Source organism: Motacilla alba, chromosome 27, assembly GCF_015832195.1.
Source record: "Motacilla alba alba isolate MOTALB_02 chromosome 27, Motacilla_alba_V1.0_pri, whole genome shotgun sequence".
Taxonomy (NCBI): Eukaryota; Metazoa; Chordata; class Aves; order Passeriformes; family Motacillidae; genus Motacilla; species Motacilla alba.
The window spans coordinates 233,470-253,108 of NC_052042.1; the positions used below are offsets into that span (position 1 = coordinate 233,470).

The following is a 19,639-nucleotide window of genomic DNA, read 5'->3' on the forward strand; positions in this document are numbered from 1 at the left end:
GTCCAACAAATGCACTTGCTGGATAACTAATGACTAAGCAAGTAGTCAATCAGTCCAGTTGCTACAGCTGACTTGCAAAAACCCCAGTGTTTTCACATAACCTACAACACTCCACATAAAACATATCCATACCCTGGCAAGCAGTTTTTATCAAGTACATGACAAGAAGCTTTCCTAAACCACGAAAATATCACCCTAAAATGTATCAGTGAAGAATGATAAACCAGTAAGAAACAGAGAAAAAGCCTTGGGAGCCCAAGAGGCTTCCTAGCAGAGCATGGTAAAGCTGGATTATGCCAAGGCAGGCTCACAGCACAAGCAAAAGCATCACAGACGTGACCAGGATTCGCAGGGCACACCAGGACCTGTGCTGCCATGTCTCCAGAATAAGCCACGCTACAGCTGCACCAGACTGCTGGAGAAAAAGAAGCCCACAAAAATGGGGAAAGCTCATCCTGCCCTTTGGAAGTGAAAGGTTACCACAGTGAATAGCAATATTTCAAAATATCCATGTACAGACATACCATTTGCTTCTCCCAGCTCAAACCTGGCAATAAAAAAAGATGACTTTAAAGTTTTATTTAGTTCTTTTCAGGCTCCCTTGGCCAGAATGAGGGGGAAATGTCTCCAACCAACTTAGTTATTTGCAGAAAGCACACAGTGCTCTCCAACACAACCCACCTGATCTGCAGGCACCTGCATCCCACTCTGGAGGCGCAGCCCAGGAGCTGAGGGCACCCTGAATATCAGGATTCACATGGCCTTATGCCATCTCTGCTGAAACTGTGAAGGCAGTGGGAGCTTTTGCTTCACATGTACTTTTAAAGATTGTGACCAAGAATTCAAAGGGCTTCTGGAACTTTGAGGTCAAGTCAAGCCCAGATGATTTAATAATGAAAAATGAAAAGTGTCAATGAAGGTTATGGTCTTAGCCTACAGCAATAAAATGAAGTCTATAAAGGGAATTAGGAGAAGGCTGGGCTAAGTCTCTGACTGAATGTATTTCCAACTCACAGAAACTTCTGAAAAAATAATATTCTAAATTTCTTTCAAGCCCCAGCTTTACTCTAGAAGACTATCAAGTCTCTTAGAGCATCAGTAACTTCAAAAGAGGCAGGGAGGAAAAAAAAAACAAACATGAGAAGAGTAGCACTTCCACTATTTCCCTGAGTCTCCTATGTGTGAAGAAGAATTGTTTTGGAGAACAGGCCAATGCTCAATGCATTGTCTCTATGGAGAGCATCTGATTGCTTCAGCATCCCAAATGAACTGTTTCAAAACTCTTAACTCAGAATTCTCTACAGTAAATATACAGAAATCAAGGTTTCTAAATGTGTACAATTTTGTTTTCCTTAAAAAAAAAAAAAAAAGCACCACGTATACCCTGATACTGATTTCAATTCTGAACTTACAACTCTAAAGTCAGAGCCCACTTTTCAAACCTGACCACAACAGAATACTGAAAAATTACTGGACTTATAAAAAAAATAAAGTTAAGCTCATACAAAGTCTGGACTCGGCAATGATCCTTATTTTACTTCAATGAAAAATATGTAGAACTGGAGTAAGATGTTGCTGAATGCCAGGTTAATTCCACAACATTCATTTCTGCATGGAGTGAAGCCTGGAGGCAAGGGCAAGATTCCATTTCCCAGGAGATATTTTGTGCTCTAGTCAAAGCATGTGGCTTTGCCATGCACCAAGAAGGCCACAGAACCTACGTTTCATTTTCTGCTCCGTTGGTCTTGCTCTTGCGCTGCTTCTGCTCAGTGCTTGCTGGAGGGGTCTGGCCCATTGCGGGTGGCTTCCGCTTTGCTAACATTTTTCGTTGCCTTTCTATTTCTTCCCGCTGGGAATTTATCCTTTCCTGTTGCCTGAAAAGCAGAGAGGAGAAAAAAAAAAGACAGATAACTAAGGGTGTGCACTTGGTTGTCTTCAGCATCTGTTCTTACCAGATTGGACCCATGAATTTCAAATCAGTTGCACTTGCAAGATTTGTAACAAAATATTTTTGTAGAGAAAAGGGAAACGAGCCAAATATGATGAGTCAGAGTTTTAAAGGTATTTTTACGTAAAACGGGATTCTTTCCCTGGCTCACAAAAATCTTCCAGTAAGTGAAAGACTTAATTCATGCAGAGGACATCCAAAGGAGTTGCTAACCCCATGGAAACCTAGGATCCATGGCAAATAACTAACTTTCCACACACTTTTTTCTAAAAGCCTCTGTTCAAAATCTCAGATTTTCCTGTTAAAACTATTCCTGAAGTCTGGCACTGTCTGAGAAAGTATCCTTACACTTAAAAAGTACAGTTAAGCTATCCTAAATTCTCTGGAATATAACCAACATAATTTCTGATTTCACTAAGGAACTGTCTCTCCTCCAAGACAAAAAGACGATCTCAAACATTTTACAGTGACAAAAGCACTCTTGAAATTTCAAGTCTAAATGACCTAAGCATTTGCTTATCTATTTCCCTATTAAAAAGGGACTGAGACCACAGGTAAGTGTTCCAGAAGTATTTTTTCCATGATTTCCAGCATAAACAAAGGAAGAATTATAAAGTCCTTAATCTCTGCCTAACAAGAGTTGCACCTCCCTATCAGACTACAGAGAAGTGGTGTGATTTTAAAGGATCACACGTAACTCTCTAGTGCAAATAATTTGCCAAGTCCTACTTAAAGGTCTAGGCCAGGTGGGAATTGACTGGATATTTCCATTAACATCCTGCATAAAGAGCTCTCTGATCTTCATTTCCAGGTTTCTGCAACCCTTTTGATCACTGTTACCAGAAGGCAAAACATGTTAAATAGTATGGATTTTCTCTTTCAAGCTTCTATACTTTCTACTTAAGGGAAGAAAAAAAAAAAAAAAAGTGCAAGCTAATTAGCCTTCTTTGACTAATATATGCAAGGATGCAAATCAAATAGACTGACTCACAATATATGTGAGATTTTGGTCCACCCCTCCACCCCAAGCACTACACAGCCGGGTAGGTCACTGAGGATTCCCAACAGGTAATAACAGTTGGCCCAGAGGCCAACTCAAATCATTTCAAGTCTCTGGAAGTTTCAGTGGAAATGGATTTCTCACTTCAGTGTGAGAAAGTTCCCCATTGTCAGGAGGTCCTATCTGATCCTTCCATGCATCAGTCACACCATTCTCACATTCTGCCGTGCAAGACATCACACACAACTGCTAGGGTTTTTTCCCACTTCTCTGAAGTTAAAGACAATCCTGTTTGTCCTCACTTGATGAGGTTCTGGAAGGCATAGCCATCTGTCCACTGCTCGGTGAAGGATGCGCCATGCCGCACCGTGGTGAAGTGCCCCAGCCTCAGTCGATCCTGCATGCTCTTATCTCGGCATGCCATCTTCTCCTGCTTTGACTGAAAGCAAAATAAAGCCATGTAAAAATACAAGCCATAAATTACTAGCTAAGGGCTGTGCTGCATTTTAAATCCCCGCCAATTCTTTCCCCTTTCGATTATTTCAGTTCTGATTATCAGAAACCCAGCTGAATATCATTGACCAAATTACTGCTGGTGCTTCACACTGGTCTGGCAGGCATTTGTTCACCTCCATAATGACATGGAGCAGCTCACCCATCCAATGATCAGCTGAGATCAGCCTGGCAGTAGGATTAGAACTTTCTCTTTGTATCAGTAGCTAAGATAGACTGCAGGCCCAGCTCTGACCAGGCCCTTATTCAGGAGATGAAGAAACAAAATGTACCTTGAATCACTATTAAGACTAAGATACAGTGATCAGCCAGCTCAGTCCTTGTCTTGTACATGTCCAGAAGTGACACAATCTCAGCTAGGTCACCACTCTGGAGAGGGGAGCCCTGCTCAGCCAAGAACAATCAGCTCTGTGACAAAATCAACTCAGACAGCATGTCCCAGCCAGCACCCACGTAGTTTTGCCCATCCAGTACCCACAAACAATAGGTGTAACTGGCCAACAGGTGAAAGAGCAAACAAACCTCCACACTGTAACCATCAGGAAAGCTGGAAATCCTTCCATAAAGAACCAGGCTGGATGTTGGTGAACCTGGCACTGTCCCCAGTGTGTTGTTTTCAGTGTTACACAAAGCAACGATCTCCAACTTTGCCATTTGAAGGGTATAAATCGCCTGCCCAGAGCGTATCTGCAATTCCACTGCACAATGGGACACTGCTCCTGCTTTCCCAGAGCTGCACAGCATTGCTTTTCAAATGTATGGGTTTCCAAATCAAGCAATGCCTGCTGCATTTAGAGCTCTTTCTTTTAAGCAAGAGATCACTCTGTCACTGTGGAAAATGACCAAATCTGAACATTGTGAACCCCTTCAGTCTTTGGATTACATTCCTGTTTGCAAGGAAGTAATTCAAGACAGAATTCCAGTTATCTTTTATCACTGAAGCAACAGGAGCAGGATTTTACTGCTAAGAAGACAGATGTTTTCAAGGACATGAACTGTGGCTGCAGAGATGTCCTCTGCTCACCTTTTCTATAAGAAGCTTCTTGCTCATCGTTACACATCGATTCAACCGCTCCTTGTACTTCTCCAGCATCTTTTGCTGCTCATCTATCTGCCGTCTCAAATCACAGTTGGCCTAAAAGTGACCAGAGAACAAAGCCTGTGACTTCAAACCACTCAGAAGAGCCAAACTAAGCATCACTTAGGAAGAAGTTTCTCCAGCGAGCCATGGGGATCAGATTAAAGTCAGCAAACCAGCAGGATAAAAGAACAGGTTTTGTTTAGCAAAACATCCAAGACAAACTCTTAAGTTTTTAACTCACTCACACCTCAACACCCCTCTAGAACAGGGAAGTTCTGTCATCCTGGTTTACACATAACAAACTAAGGTACAAAGAGACTGAAGACAAGCAAAAGTATTTCAATTTTTTTTTTTTTTTTTTGTTCAGCATTTAAGACCTCATCACAGCTATTAAGTCTCAAACTAGCTTAGTCATTGCTGGACTATCCTCCCACTTTAGCCACAATATTGGCAGAGTAAAAGGATGGGGGAACTCTGTATTTTCAGGTAAATTCTTGTTTGAATCTCTTTCCATCAGCCGTTCTACACAGACTGCTCCCAGTGGCAACTGATGGTTCACACCACCACAGCATGCAGCAGGACTGTGTGCAACCACTTTCATCAACAGTGTTAAATGTAACCATTTCCCTTCCAACTAATAGTCAAATAAAAGCAAAAATAGTAATTAAAAAAAAAAAACAACAACTATTTCCTGCCTCATGGATTGTTTCCCACAAGCACACATGTGCCCCCTGTCTCCAATGAGCTTGACTGAGCTCTTTCAGGTGCTGAGACCAGACACACACAAAGCCTTCCCTCTACTCCCTTTAATGTGCTTTCTAATGCTTTTCAACACAAGAGCTGTCTCTCCCAGCTGATGAAAGCTAAGTCAATTAGAACTCCTCCATTAAAACAAGATTCTTGATTTTAAGATATTTATCTTTTACTGAAGAATACTAATGGGTTAAGAACTTTATTTTTTTGGTTTGGCCAAAGGATATTCTCATCTTTATACATGTCTCTGATTCTCCTCAATGAGCACTTCAGAACATGGCTTCCCAGGCTACTGAGAGGCTAGTGAACATGCTGCCAAACAGAAGGCAGTCAGCTCCTCAGGACTTAGAAGAGGGGAGTAACTGGGTGGAGGGAAAAGGGAGTCACCATCCCTGAAAGTGTTCAAAAAACATGCAGATGTGGCACTTGAGGACATGTTGTGAGAACATGGTGGTGGTGCTACACTGATGGTTGGACTTGGTGATCTTCAAAGTCTTTTCTAACCTTAATGATTCCATGATTCTGTGAATTCTTCACAGAAACCTCTTAAGTTAACCAGCAAAATACACAAGTGTGCAACAGATCAAAGGGAGGCCAGCACTGCTGAGGACACAAACCATTGCACTACAGCAACTCTGCATTGTACATCCCCAGATACTGCTTAGCTTCAAGCAGGCCCAGTGTCCACAGGCCAGACAATTATCTTGCTGGTAAGGGATCACTGGATTCGTTTTACCTTGCAAGAGTTGGTTCTACACCTGGTATACAAGGCCCTGCTCTGCAGCCTGGCTGGCACAAGCATTCTAAGTACCTTTAAACAGCAGTGTTTAGAACAGTTGTCCCACATTAAATACTTACTCTTAATAAGTCATCTATCCTCCCCTCCTTCTTCTCCAAGTCAGAGTTCTTACTGTTTTCTAGCGCAGATATTTTTTCCATTGTGAGGTCAGACTGTAGGGAAAAATTACCATAAACCATATTTAAGACAAATGGATAATGTTTCAAATAGTCAGCACTAAAGTCCCAGCATAACCCCCTGCTGGGTCTCAGAAGAACTGATCCCCTGCATCCTGACATTCAGGGGAAGAAGAATGCTCTCCATCATTCATTTTGTTGTTGCACGGTGGGCTCCTCCAGCACAGGAGGTGCAGTCAGCCAGCACAGAGCTCTGAAGAGCACAAACTGGTAACTCTCAACAGCCTAAAATATCCTCTGTGTCCTGTGAATTTTCCATTTATAGCTGAGTTTTGCACACTCTTTGGTGGTCTCTATGCAGGAGAGCTTGCACAGAAAAAAGGCTTAAGAAAACAACCCCACACCCAATCCCAGCCCTTAGCTGGAGTATCAAATTTATGATCTTTCATGAGCACACACAACCACCAGCACACAAAGACAACATCTGCAGGCTCTAAAGTGGTCCTGACAGAAAACACAGGTATTCCACCTTAAAATATTGTAACAGATTGACAGCAACAATACTGGGCACAAGCTTTTGTTTCTGATAAACTAATGTGTTAGTACCCTCTGGGGTCAGGAGCTTTATAGCTCTTCAATGAAAACTATCTGGAAAGTTTTATGGGATGCAGAACATCTCATACACCTTCAGTGAAGCAGTGAAGTGAGAGTTATACCTAAAAACAGAATATACACACTATATTCTATGAATATTTCAGATTCAGCACTCCAATTAAAGGGTGGTAAAGTGGAAGGAGTCAGTATGTAACTGAACACAGAATCTAAAACAGCCAAGTCAACACAGAGGAAACTCTCCAGGATTGTACACAGATTTTACACTCTTGGTTGGCAGGCACCTATTCCATTTCTGAGAAGAGATTGCAGAGGCTTACCTCTGGAGCTGTTATATAACTATTCTCCAAATTTCAAGCTTGCCTGGAAGCCAACACCATGGAGTAAGAGACAAACCTGACTGACTGTTGCTTCCCAACATATGCCCAAGTATGGAAAAGCTCAAACAGAGCTCCTGCCAGCATGGCACATCAAGCAAGATGGGTCTAAAATGCCCAGAGACAGAGGCAGCCTGGGCAGGTCACCTCACCTCTGACTCAACTCGGTGCATGCTTCCTTGCCTACAGGAAAAGCTTTGCCATGGGAGGCACCATGCAGGATGTCTGTGGACAACCTGGTGCAGCTGGTGGCCAAACAGCAGAAAGTTTCTTTAGTAAGTGACTGTTCTTTCACCTAGGCAAGTGCACAGACATGCTTGCCCCGTGTCAGATGAAGTCAGGATACATACCCTTACATGAATGACTTCACCCCAAGTCATCTCAGAGGATTTGGGCCCTAGCACTAATTGAAAACACTGAGGAAATCATGCTGATTTGTTTCTGGCACTGCTGCAAGTGATTCAAGCTGGGAATCATTGAAGTGTATCTATTTTTTAACTCTATCAACTCCTAACAGGCTTGGGAGGGAAAAAACAATAATGTGGACAGGATCTCATCACATCACCAAACATCTTCCTAGATTCTTTCCTGCACACATATGCCCCACTTAGGCCTCTGGGGAATATCACGAAGCTGAAGACTGGCAGAAAGCTTGTTCAGACAACGTCTCGCTAAGAGCATGGACCTTGTGGGTGTGTTAAGCACAGAATAAAAACTTTTTGTTTTTTCCTCCAGGTGGGACCACTGTTTTAAGCATGGGTGTTGGGACAGCAAAGATTGACATAATCTCTGGCAGGTTCTTGAGTTGTGGCATCATTCTCACACACACAGACCTCTCCATGCTCTGTCAGAAAACGGGGATCTTCCCAAACCAACATTTTAAAATACAGACAACAAATGCGACCCTAGTGGCAAAATAGGGCCCAGACTTGAGCAAGTGAGTACCCCTAGAGGGGAAATCGCTGTCCTTGAACAGAGAACTTGTACCACCTGCAGGGTGAATGGAGAACGGGCCTTCCCAGCAACAAAATAATCTCTGACAGAGACTGGTGTAGGGAAATGATTGTTTAAAAATGCTCAAGGGAAGACACAGAGAGATCTGAGATGAAAATCCAAAGAAGATTAAAAGCAGGCTTGGAGAAGAGATAAACCAGGTGCATTGCAGATAAAGCTGGGCACCCTGGTAAGCAACAGAAGACAACACCGCTAAAAGAACCTCAGTAATTTAAAAGGTACCAAAAATATAGCAGTGCAGTCAGAAGAGCTACTCCTCTTCTTAACTCCACGTCAGTGAAGTTGCCGGGAAGCACTTTCAGGAATACACCATTTTCCACCTAGATAGGACAACTATTCCACGAGCGGACTCTGCAGAGGTCAAAGAGCTGCTAGCAAGACTGTGGCGATCTGTACTGCAAGCAATGTGATGCACCCATGAGCCAGTGCCTGAACAGAGACATTCACAACTATCACTCAGGTTTCCTTCTCACCTTCATTTCCAGAGAGAGGAAGAACATTGAGGATACAACAGAGCAGAAACAGACAGAGCTGAAGTATTCCTCTCCCAAGCACAATCACACACAGCTGACAAACTGCCCACAGCACTGACACAGAAAAGCCTCAGTAGCAGATTGGACAAACTCCAGCAGCAGCAACTGAAAACCTTCTTTACGGGATGAGGAACAAAGCTCAGGGCAATTAACTTCATTCAGTAGTTACAGATGGAGTTGGGAATACTGGCTCTTCTCACTGGAAACATCATGTCCACTACCAGCAGCACCCTCTAGCACAGCAGACAAGCTGCACCAGGCTTCAACCTCACATCCAAGAGCTATGTTGTCTAGTGAGCTATACCTGTGACTGTTTGTGCTGGATGGAAATCTGTTTTTGGGAGGTGCAGGAATGCTCAGTGTTCCCTGATCCGGTAGAAGATGGGCTGCCTTGCTGGGCCTGTAAAAGAAAGTTGTGTATTGTTACACGTCCCTCAGCATGACCACCAGTGCCCGTGCAGATACATTAATCTCCACACTGGAGCTGCGGTCTTGCCTGCACCACACTTTCATGCTCAGGTTTAAGGATGCTTTAGAGATACAGTTCAGTAAAAGCAGAGTCAGTTTCGTCCAAGAAGCCTGGTCCAACTTGAAGACAAAGCTTTTAAAAGCCTGATATAATTCACAGCAGCTGAGATTAAGCAAGGCTAAACCAAACACTTCTCACAACAAAACTATATCTCAATCTTTTGCTTTTCTGCATCTATCACATTATCCCCTCAGATGACATCATTTTGATCTAGGCAAGATTTTGAGCTGTTAACTTAAAACTCATGCCGTTTTATTAAACAAGCAAAGCCTGGGACCTAGAACTCTTCACAAGGAAGATGAACTTACCAGAAGGTGACAAACTGGGGTCAGCAAAAACGAGGCTGCACTTGGGCAGAAAAGCTTCAAATTCCCCATCCCTTAACTAGACACATGCCTTAGGATTCAAATCTTTTCAGAGCTGCTCACCGAGACAAAAGTAAAACAGAGGCCACCTCCCCTCTGTGCCAGCTGCTCATTCTCTAGCCGCTGCTTCGCCAGCATCACCGACATCAGCGTTGGCAGAGCAGAGTGTTCCTCCTGCGGCTCCTTGGCTGCGCTGCCGTCTACCCCATACAGCGGCTGCTCCACTCGCCGCTGCAACACAGTCAAAAAACAGACAATGAACTACTTTTTTTTTTTTTTAATTAAAAGAAGCGATTCTCTGACTCTGCCAAAACTGTTGTCAGCGAAGCAGCAGCTCAGGAATGAGCAGGCAGCGTAGTGAGGATCTGATAACTCACACAGGACTCCTGCAGTCATTGTCCCAACAGTAGACAGCAACAAGGAAATGAAGTTAACAATTGAAAAAAACTCTAACAAATGAACACACAGGACAGACTTCCTTGTCAGTTAACACATCCTCTTCCTTTGCAGATGCATGTTCTTCAGAGTCAGTGGAGCAAAATAGATCGCAGGTCCAAAAAACTACATTGGGATTGTGGTCAATGCATTCACAATTATAATTTTTTATGTTTCTTAAGGACTCGTTTTCAAACAGTCAATTTCATGATATGTTGCTATTCTGGCAAAGTAAACTGAGTCAGAAGTGCTAAATGGCAGCAACAACCTAACCATGTCTAGGACCCAGACATCAGGGTATGCTCACTTTTATCATTACAGCTGGGGCCCATCTCCTGCAAGGTAAGTGAAGTACTAGTTCATTACCAAAATCCTTTGAAGGTCCATTACAACTCTTAAGGGCCAGCTCCTTTCTCCTGTAGTAGATTAGCTTTCCAACTGTGGTAGAGGAACTAAGTTTAACAAGAAGAATCATCTGAGCTACACTGATCACAGCATGCAGCATCTCAATGCCCTGGCTTCCAAAGCCACACCATCACTGCTAAAACTTGGCAATCTGGGTAATAATCATGCACGTCCTTCCAAGCTGTAACTCCAGGCCAGGCAAATGCCTCCAAGAAAGCAAACAGTCAGGTCAGGCTTCAGTTTTTCTTAAAAACCCAAAATGCAACCTGTTTTCTGGTTAACATTACCAATTCCAAGAGTGTGCTTCCTTCCCCAAAAGAATGTTTGTGCCTGAGAGTGGCCTCACAAGAGTCTCAAGACCTGCAGATCATTCTAATCAAATGAGGAGTGAGGCAATTCAAATCAGTCAAGAGATCTGAAGAGAAGTAGTTACATCCTGAGGCCATTACAATTCTTCTGCAAGTTCTGATTGCAGAAATTTTCCAGTACAGTACAGATAAATTCAGATCTGGAGGAGGTTTATATCATGTGAAAGACATTTTAACACTGCTTCCTTCCAAGATCATTACTAACACCTGTAATGGGTAAGACTCAGTGTCCTCCAATTCTCACTCATCCCCCCATTTTTTGGGGGATTAGATCAAACTGTTGACATTCAGTTTGTAAGAAGAGGAAAGAACTTGCAAAGGCCCAGAATAGTTTGTTATGAATAAGCAAACATCACAGGTTTAGCTGCAAGAGCAAAGAACAGCAGATAAGCACCTGTGTAAGGAGAGAGACAAACTGGCCTGGCTGAAACTACCTGCGACATCAATATTTATCAGAAACACTCTGTTCAACTTTTACCTACTCAACATATACAAGCATAGAAGAAGAAAACCAAAGGAAGAATCCACTTGTTCCATCGTGTGTTATCTAATCTGCTGGAATAAAGAATTGTCTCTAAACCCTCACACATCTGCAACATTCGGAGATGCTATTTCTTCATTAACTTCCTCTTTAAAGAGATGTATTAGTGAATTGATACATGATAGCGTGAAAGTCCATTCAATCAATAAGATCTATTATGATTTTTAGAAACATTAAAAAGTATCTAGAAGCGTACGTGAGGCTCTCCCTTCAAGCAGCATTACAAAGCTTCTGAAATCTATCAACACATAGAATTCTGAACAGTATTTAGTGATGGGGTTTAGCTCAATACATTCAGCAAAGGTCTCTGCAGAATAATGTAATCACTAAAGACTTTGCATTTGGCTTTGGGAATACCAACCTTTCCCACAATGTCTCCAGTCTTTTGTGACACTCAATAAATGCTGAAAATTTTTTAAGAGGGGCCCAGCCAATGGTCAACACTAAAGCCCAGGCAACAGAGCCTCTGAATACTGCTTCGCTAGTTGCAACTATTTTTTTAGCTACTCCTTAGGCCATTTTTTAGCCTAAAATGGTTTAAAAACACTTGTAACTTCTTCACATCCAGACCTCACAGAAATGCTGCAAGTAAAGTGGAATTACGTGCCAAAAACCAGCACCAGCTGGGCATGTACACGCATTTCTCTGGAAGCTTTTGCTAATGCCCCTTGCAAGTCATGTGCACACAAACAGAAGTAAAAGGCCTTCCCAAAATAATTATGGTGGGCACATTGTTCAAGATACCCAAGGGGTCCAATCAAAATCAGAACAGTCCTGACTAGTGCTGCACAAACACACAACATACTCCTGACTCCATGGAGTTCATGTGCTACAATAGAATAAAGGGTAACTAACAGGTCAATTCCACCTTTATTAAGGACTGGCATCCCTCTGTACCCAGGCAGCATGCTAGAAACATTCATCCTGTACAATTTAAGCTCAGATACTCATGACAGCTACGGCTGCACTAGCCGCTGTCCCAGGGTCCTAGACATGGCTTCGCTCTCAGAACTCAGTTTCAGACTTAAAATGGAGAACAAGCCAGATCACTCACCAAGAGACACTTCCCTGTACAGAACCTTGTATTACCTGTCTGAAGCGTGGCCACCAAGTTAACCGATGCCAGGCCACCAACTGTGTCCCCAGGAACACTCACCGGCAAGGGGTTGGACAGAGAATGCTGTGGAGACGATCTGGCGACGGGTGGCACGCTTCTACCGGGACTGGTTCCTGGGCCACTGCCCCCAGCAAACTGGGCACACAAACAGATTTGATCATCAGGATTTCCACAGAGATACTACATTTAACCAAATTTAACACAGACAGAAGAAACACATTCACCTTAAAAATGAAGCTGTATAGGCTTCAGGGAATAATTTACATAAACTGAACATAAATTAAGAGGAAAACCTTAACAGTTCACAGAGTTTCCAAAATAACGGAAGTACCTAAGACAAACACTTGTATTTGCACTAAGTACATTTTCCTTTGTAACACAAAAAGTTATAAACCTGCATGCCAGTTATTTACTCTCTGCAATTAGGAAGCCCATTCCCTGTGAGGAGACGTGTCTGATGTGCACCACAGGAGAGGTAGGGAATGTTCATCTCTACTGAAGCACCTGTGCCAGTCACTGTTAAGAGGCAGGACAGGCAAGGAGCTGGGGAATTGCTCCAGTTGGTACAGAAATCCCTACAGTGTACTGCTCATAAAAAATTTACCCAGGAAAAAAGTAAGCACTAGTAAGCACTTAATTTCTGACTCCAAGTTACTCCATAAAATAAAGAACAAACTTAAGAGAAAAGCTACAGCTCTGGATTGTGCAGACCTAGAAAAACTTCAGATATCATGCAGTGCAAAAAGAATACTGATTTTAGAATGTCCATCACTGTTTTGGGGAGGGGTTTGGCCCCTATGGCACTAGCCTCCCATGAAAAGTTCTTGTTAAGAGGGAACCCTGTAAACAACTTCCCACTCCAATCAGCAGGACTGTGCAGGTGGGCTCTTTTGCAACACTAGATCCTTATCAAAATTGTTTGCAAACCTAGAGATATCCTCAACTTAGATACAGGTTCCAATGGAAATCAACCTCAAACCTGTATTTAAATGAAAAAAATGCCCTATCAGCTGTTCAACTAACTGTTAATTTAAAAATAAATTTCCTCATATCCTCTGCCTAATCAGATCTGAGCATATCAGGCTGGCATCATCAATCCATGATCCCAATGACGGATCAGTAACACATGTCACATCACAAATTTCTATCTACAGATTTTATAAATGTGAATTAAGGCAGATTTGTCAATTAAAAGATTCTTACCTCAAAATAATCACTAATTTTATGTCCTCTAGGAGTGCCTTTCCCTAAAAAGGAAAGCAAAGGACTAAAATAAGAGTTGTACTTTAAGAAGAGAAGTTACCATGCCGTCCTAAAAATCTCCTCCTATGTTTTGACACTCCTTTTCCTGTTCAGTGCAACACCTATCACAACAAAGCCTCTGCACAACAAAAGCCCACCCCAGGGTTACAGCCCTTGTGCTGTTTTAGGGGGGCTCTACAGTCGACAATTCAATTAACTCTCAATTCCAAACATGTCAGATCCAATCAAACAGCATTAGCACTTGCTAAAATACTTAGAAAACACTAAAGGTCTTGACCGTTGCATAGGTTCTCCAAAATTTCCTTCAAGATAAGGAGAGAGCAAAGGGTACTTTTACTCCTCCGCCTTCAGCTAAATTACTGCATATTAGATCTCTCACAAGCATTCCTGTAAGAATTTGAGAGATAATTAGCAGTGGCTTAACATCAGCTCATTAAAACCTAGTCCTTTTTTCTTACTATCATATTATCAAAGCAGCTCTGTCAACACAAATCTCATTACTTTCTTGTTGAAGAATGAAAGAACTCAAAATCCGCCCCTCTGCCCATTTGCTAGAAAATGTGAACTTGGATTGAACACACCAGGTTTTCCACTCAGGACAACACTGCCTGCTTGGGCACAGCTTGTTTCTGATTTGTCATGGTGAAAACTTGCTCCAACAAGGCAGGCAGGCGTCTTGGAAAGCAGTGAAGAGAGTAAGGACTGTATTCTGAACTCTGGCTGCTGTGTATATGTAGCAACACAGGACCAAAACAGCACTTCAGAGCAGAATATGAAACCTCTGGGTAGCTGTCCCATAAAAATGCAGAGTTTGTGCAAATAAACCAAGTATTTTCCTTCCAATAAGGATAACAAGGCTCCCAGAAGAGAATACACCATCACAGAGTAGTTTATAATAAGCTGCCTGACACACCCTTGAGAAGAGCCATTAGTTTCCTAGGACACTGCCTGTGCACATTGTACCCAAGTTCCCAAGCAAGCGACAATCCTATGGCAGGGTCGGAGCATGGATTACCTTGACTGGTCTCGTAAGCTTCTGCTTTCCTCTTCCTATTCCGCTGGTCATTCTGCTTTTTCTCGGGAGTCTGTTAAACAATACTTCAAAATTAACGTTACTGCAGTGATTCCAAGATGTAAAGAAAATGTCCAAACACAATGATCTGTTCCATATCCCCAGGGGCCATTTAATTTCTCTGATTAATTTCTTTCTATTCTTGGTACTTAAAGAAACAACTGCTCTCAAAGAGTTGCTACCTTCTCATAGATGTGCTGCAGGAGGGAGAGAATGTGGTTAACAAGGAGGTAATTTATTTTTTCTATTTCAGCTGCTGCAAGCCAGTGACCTTACAGGGTTAGCAGAGCAAGCTCAACGTTTATAAAAACCTATGTAAACTCCTTCAGGTGATCATAGTACTGCTACAAGGGGAATAATGATGAGAGGTTTAAGTACTGACATCCAAATCTGCAGTCCAATCACAGTCTCTTAAGCCAATTCACTTCGCCTGCAGGTAATGCTTCTTCTCAAAGCCTACTGCTGATGGCTGCAAGAACTATCCCAGGACAGCAGGCAAGACAAAGCTGTTACAGATGTAGCAATTCACCTAGACTTTTGTTTGCGCCTTACCAGCTCTCATTAAAGTCATGGGTCAGTTGCATGTGCCATTTCTGTGAGCACCCAGAGACCTGATGGGCAGCTGATCAGTGGATTTATGCACAATCAATTTATTTATGCACAGGCACAACATAGAGCACAGCTGACAGGCCTAAGGGCTCCAGAAGTGTCATGCCTATCTGTCTGTATGAGGCTAGCAAGCCTAAACACGAGAATGGAGGAGACCCCGGTGCTTTCCCCATCACCAGGGTCACATCTGTGGCCAAACCTGCTGAAGACATTGGGAAGCACTGCTGGAAGCAGCTCACTGAGACTGCTGGAAAGAGATGTCTTGTCATTCCCATTCCCATTCCCATTTTAAAACTGCCCCAAATAATTCCCAAGTTGTATGTTCTCCAATCACTGCAGCCACCACTGAACTATATCCTGGGTGTAGGGAGAAAAACACTGCGCAAAACACAGCTCTGGGGGAGGGAAAGCCATGGCCAGAGAGTCTGTGGTAAACCTAAGTTTCATGCTCTTTGGAAACCCAAATCTCAAGTACCCTCTTTAAAGATCTCTACCAAAAGACTTACACATACTGAGCACAGAAATCAATCTCCCTTCTTTAGTAGAACAAAAAGGATAAAGTCGAATCTAAACCTGGCTGTGTGTTCCCAGGGGGTGCTGGACATCTACAGCCCCATGTTACCAGCTGGACACTCACAGACAGAATGTTGTTTTGGTAAGAAGATGAAGGGGATGTTAAGACAAAGGCGGTTACTGTTTCTGCAAGGCACTTTTTTAGAATGAGGGGACTGAAAACCCCAAAACTACCTAGAGACTTGCTGCTCCAGCCCCTCTACGTGTAAAAGTCAGAGACATTGCCTCCTCGGTGTGTAGTGAAGAGCAGCTCCTGAACAGCGTTGGCGTGACTGTAACACCACAGGCTCCATTACAGCCTCCATGGAGCTCTGAGCATATTAATGAGAATCAGTTTAAGTTGTTTTTCCATTCAAGTACTTACATAATAAAAATGACACACAACATTATCTGTTATAGACTGAAAAAGCAAGGAATGGGAGATTCGAATACGTCAGCTTGGTCAATTTATATCTCTCCACAGAAGTTCATTAGAAAGAAAAACAATTAAAAGAATGAATAGTCAGATTTTCACTATTAACTACACTTACTTTATGGAGTTTAAGATACTGCATTCCCAAAGCCCCTCATACTAGTACTGCCATATAACAGAGGGAAAGATGACCCAAAACTTACCTGGTAACTATGGGGGAAGTTCATAAGAAAATGCACTTAAATTTGAGGTTTTGGTTTACTAACACAGAATTTTAGAATAAAATTAGATTTAGATTTTAGAATAAAAATCCAAATACAATTCATTTTGCTGCTTTAACTAGCATTTTGAAATAGTTAATCCTAAGGAAGTGAGACTAACCATGGAGAAAGCATCAATTTTCACCTCCCCACACTTCCACAGAGTAACGCACAAAATGCTCTGCCTTGTACAGGCTATGGCAAACTCACATTTTTTGACAGATATGGCAAGCTTTTCCATTAATGCTCTCTGGCTTTTTATGTGTATCCAAAAATGTATCCCAATGAGCTGAAAACAGTTTCCCAAGCTGAGCTTTTAGGAATGCTGTGTTTGAGATTAGGTAAAACCTTCCTGGAATGGTGGGAAGCTTTGAGGAGGAGCTTCACAGAGAAGTTGAAAGCCTGCAGGGTCAAGCTAAATACTTCCTTGGTCCCTTTCACTCTCCAAACTAACACGACTGACACTGACTCTCACAATTTCTTCCATGCTTTGAGATGGATCATGTTCACCTTAAACCCAGCTACCCCAAGCAGTTGTGCCTGCTTACCTCCAATTCTTTATCACTCAGAGAGCCCACGCTGCACAAGCTCTGGTTGGAAGACTCACTATTTAACGGACCCTAGTGAAAAGCAAGCAAAGACTGTTAGAAACAACTTCCCTACAAGGCAGACCCATCCTAAAAAACACTCAGTCTCTGGGCTAACTACAGTTACAGCAGAACCATGGGTCAAACTCCCAGACAGGGGATGGGGCAGTAAGAGGCTTCAGAAGCCATTTGCAGCAGGACAGCTGGATTGTCCAACAATTTTTCTCAGGATAATGATCCAGCCCTTGGAGTACTTCTGCATCAGTTCATTTCCTAATTGGTCAATTTACCCACACCCACAAAATAGCCAAGGTGGTATTTATAGAAGCCTAAGGCTTGAGGAAGAAAACCTAATTTGTTGAGTAGCAGGAGTTCCAAGCTCAGCTCTCCAGGCAAGCATCTACTTGACCCTGAGCTAAGCATTCAGATGCATCCTCATCTGGCAAGGCAGCTATTACTGTTATCAGATGCCTGCCGTACCACTGATTTAAATGTGTCATTTTATGCTTTATTCAACACTAGGAAAGTGAACAAGTGAAACTTGTGTTAAGAGCAGTACAACTGGTACCCATAATACAACCTTTCCCACTTGGCTATTTTATGGACCCATTTGTGACCTGCCCACAGAGCAGCTGCTCCCATCAGGCCAAAGCAGAAACTCAAGAGACCAGAAAAGATTTACCAAAATTGTAACCAAGTACCTCAAGAGTCTGCTGTATCTTTTCAGGCTCTGCTGGATACACATCTGCATTTTTACATATCCAAGTAGTTTGAAAATTATTTAAGATCTCTAATAAAACTGGTTTTAAAAGGAAAAAGTGAATCATGCAAAGTCACTGTGTTTTATCCTGACACAAAAGCATCCTCCTACAGATCTAACTTAAGAAATTAAGACAAATTTGACAAAGATGTAAAAACAAGATTCACAATTAATGAGGGAACGTATTAACAGGAAGAATTACATGATAAAGCCAGTTCTCCATTAATAACTTGCAAGCATCTTTTCCCAAGATGCATTCTATTTTAGCATTTTTAACTTCACAGTAACCACTTCCTACCAATCCATCTTTCCTCAAAGCAAAGCCACTTCTCATTATACACTTGAGCAGAAGACTCAAGTGGTGGAGTGGGGGAGAAGCCTTAACACCACAGAGAAACCCCACACTAGGTAATTTTTGAATAGATCAGTTCTCCCTCCCCTGTTTAAGTGACAAACACCACTACCACATTGTGACATAACCTAGCTATTACTAACCCAAATTCCCAAGCAGGCATGTGCTGAAAATAAAAGTTTACCTTCTCTGTTCACTGTGAGTGTTAAATATCAAATTCAGTTCTCCTAAAACAACATGCTCAGTTGCTTAGAACAAACAAAAAAACCCCACCAAAACAAACAAACAAACAACCCCCAAAAAAACCCCCAAAAAGCTGAACATTTAGGATTCCTTTAAGGAAAAATTGCAGGTTTACATTCTTTAAGCCATACTATTATCCCTTCAAGGGATCACACAAATAGCTCAGGACCAGAAAAAAATGTTTCACCTCATCTCTTCAGCAATAGTTTCTTTTAAGCAAAGCAACAAGCTTCTTACCACCCAATGTGATGGCTCACAAATGTTACAGGTACAACTCTTGGTTATTCCAGGAATTTACTCCTGGGCCAACAGGACTTAACAGAAGTGCCAACACTAACCTTACCTACATCCATGTGAAAGTCTCATTGCTAAAAAAAATTATAAAATCTTATGGCAAGTGGCAACAGAAAGTGAATCCTTTCACCCATGAAAAAAACTTGTTTATAAACTGCACAAATGCTGCCCTCCAAAATCTTTCCGTTCTCACAGGAACTCCAACCCCAACATCACATCTGAGGCACCAATCAACCTTCTGTGCCAGGTGAGAACTTTTTGAGATACAGGAGCATCTCTCCAAATGAGTGTTTGCTGGGCTCACCCTGGGGTTCTGACATGATAAAGATGAAAGTGAAAGTTGTTTCCACATTTGCTTAAATCTCGCTACCTCCATTTTGCAGATGGATAGCAAATGACAGGAGCAGCTGTTTCAAAAACACAATGTTTGAACTTTCCATGAACATTATGACTGAAGAGGAATGCCAGTGGCTTACACAGGACAATTCTTCTGCAAGGCCGCTGTATTCTGGGATCACCTGGAAAATAAACTGATGGGGCCACTTATAGCTAGAAATCAGACTAACACTTTTTGCAGAAATACAAGTTTATCTTGTCCAGTACAAGAAATCCACTCAGTTTGCACCTGAATGTAAAGTTCTGGGATGCAAGCAGCTGGAAAAATGCCTAATACAAAATCCACAATGTTTTTCTTACTTCCAGTACTAC

The 19,639-nt window shown here is 42.3% G+C and overlaps 1 protein-coding gene across 13 annotated transcripts in view; it reads right to left on the reverse strand.

The window, feature by feature from the left end:
- The window catches only part of TLK2 (tousled like kinase 2), a 43,128-nt gene that overhangs the window by 15,006 nt on the left and 8,483 nt on the right, over positions 1-19,639 (reverse strand). For 6 of the 13 annotated variants that reach the window (XM_038162910.1, XM_038162911.1, XM_038162913.1 and 3 more), the window contains 10 exons: positions 17,244-17,315; positions 14,785-14,854; positions 13,710-13,753; positions 12,546-12,641; positions 9,704-9,871; positions 9,051-9,146; positions 6,154-6,246; positions 4,486-4,596; positions 3,251-3,387; positions 1,722-1,874 (listed from right to left, as the gene is read on the reverse strand). In XM_038162910.1, the coding sequence (XP_038018838.1) occupies positions 1,722-1,874; positions 3,251-3,387; positions 4,486-4,596; positions 6,154-6,246; positions 9,051-9,146; positions 9,704-9,871; positions 12,546-12,641; positions 13,710-13,753; positions 14,785-14,854; positions 17,244-17,315 (1,040 nt within the window). Of the gene's footprint in view, positions 1-1,721; positions 1,875-3,250; positions 3,388-4,485; positions 4,597-6,153; positions 6,247-9,050; positions 9,147-9,703; positions 9,872-12,545; positions 12,642-13,709; positions 13,754-14,784; positions 14,868-17,243; positions 17,316-19,639 lie in introns of all 13 variants that reach the window. The other 7 variants (XM_038162917.1, XM_038162918.1, XM_038162914.1 and 4 more) reach the window with 6 other exon arrangements.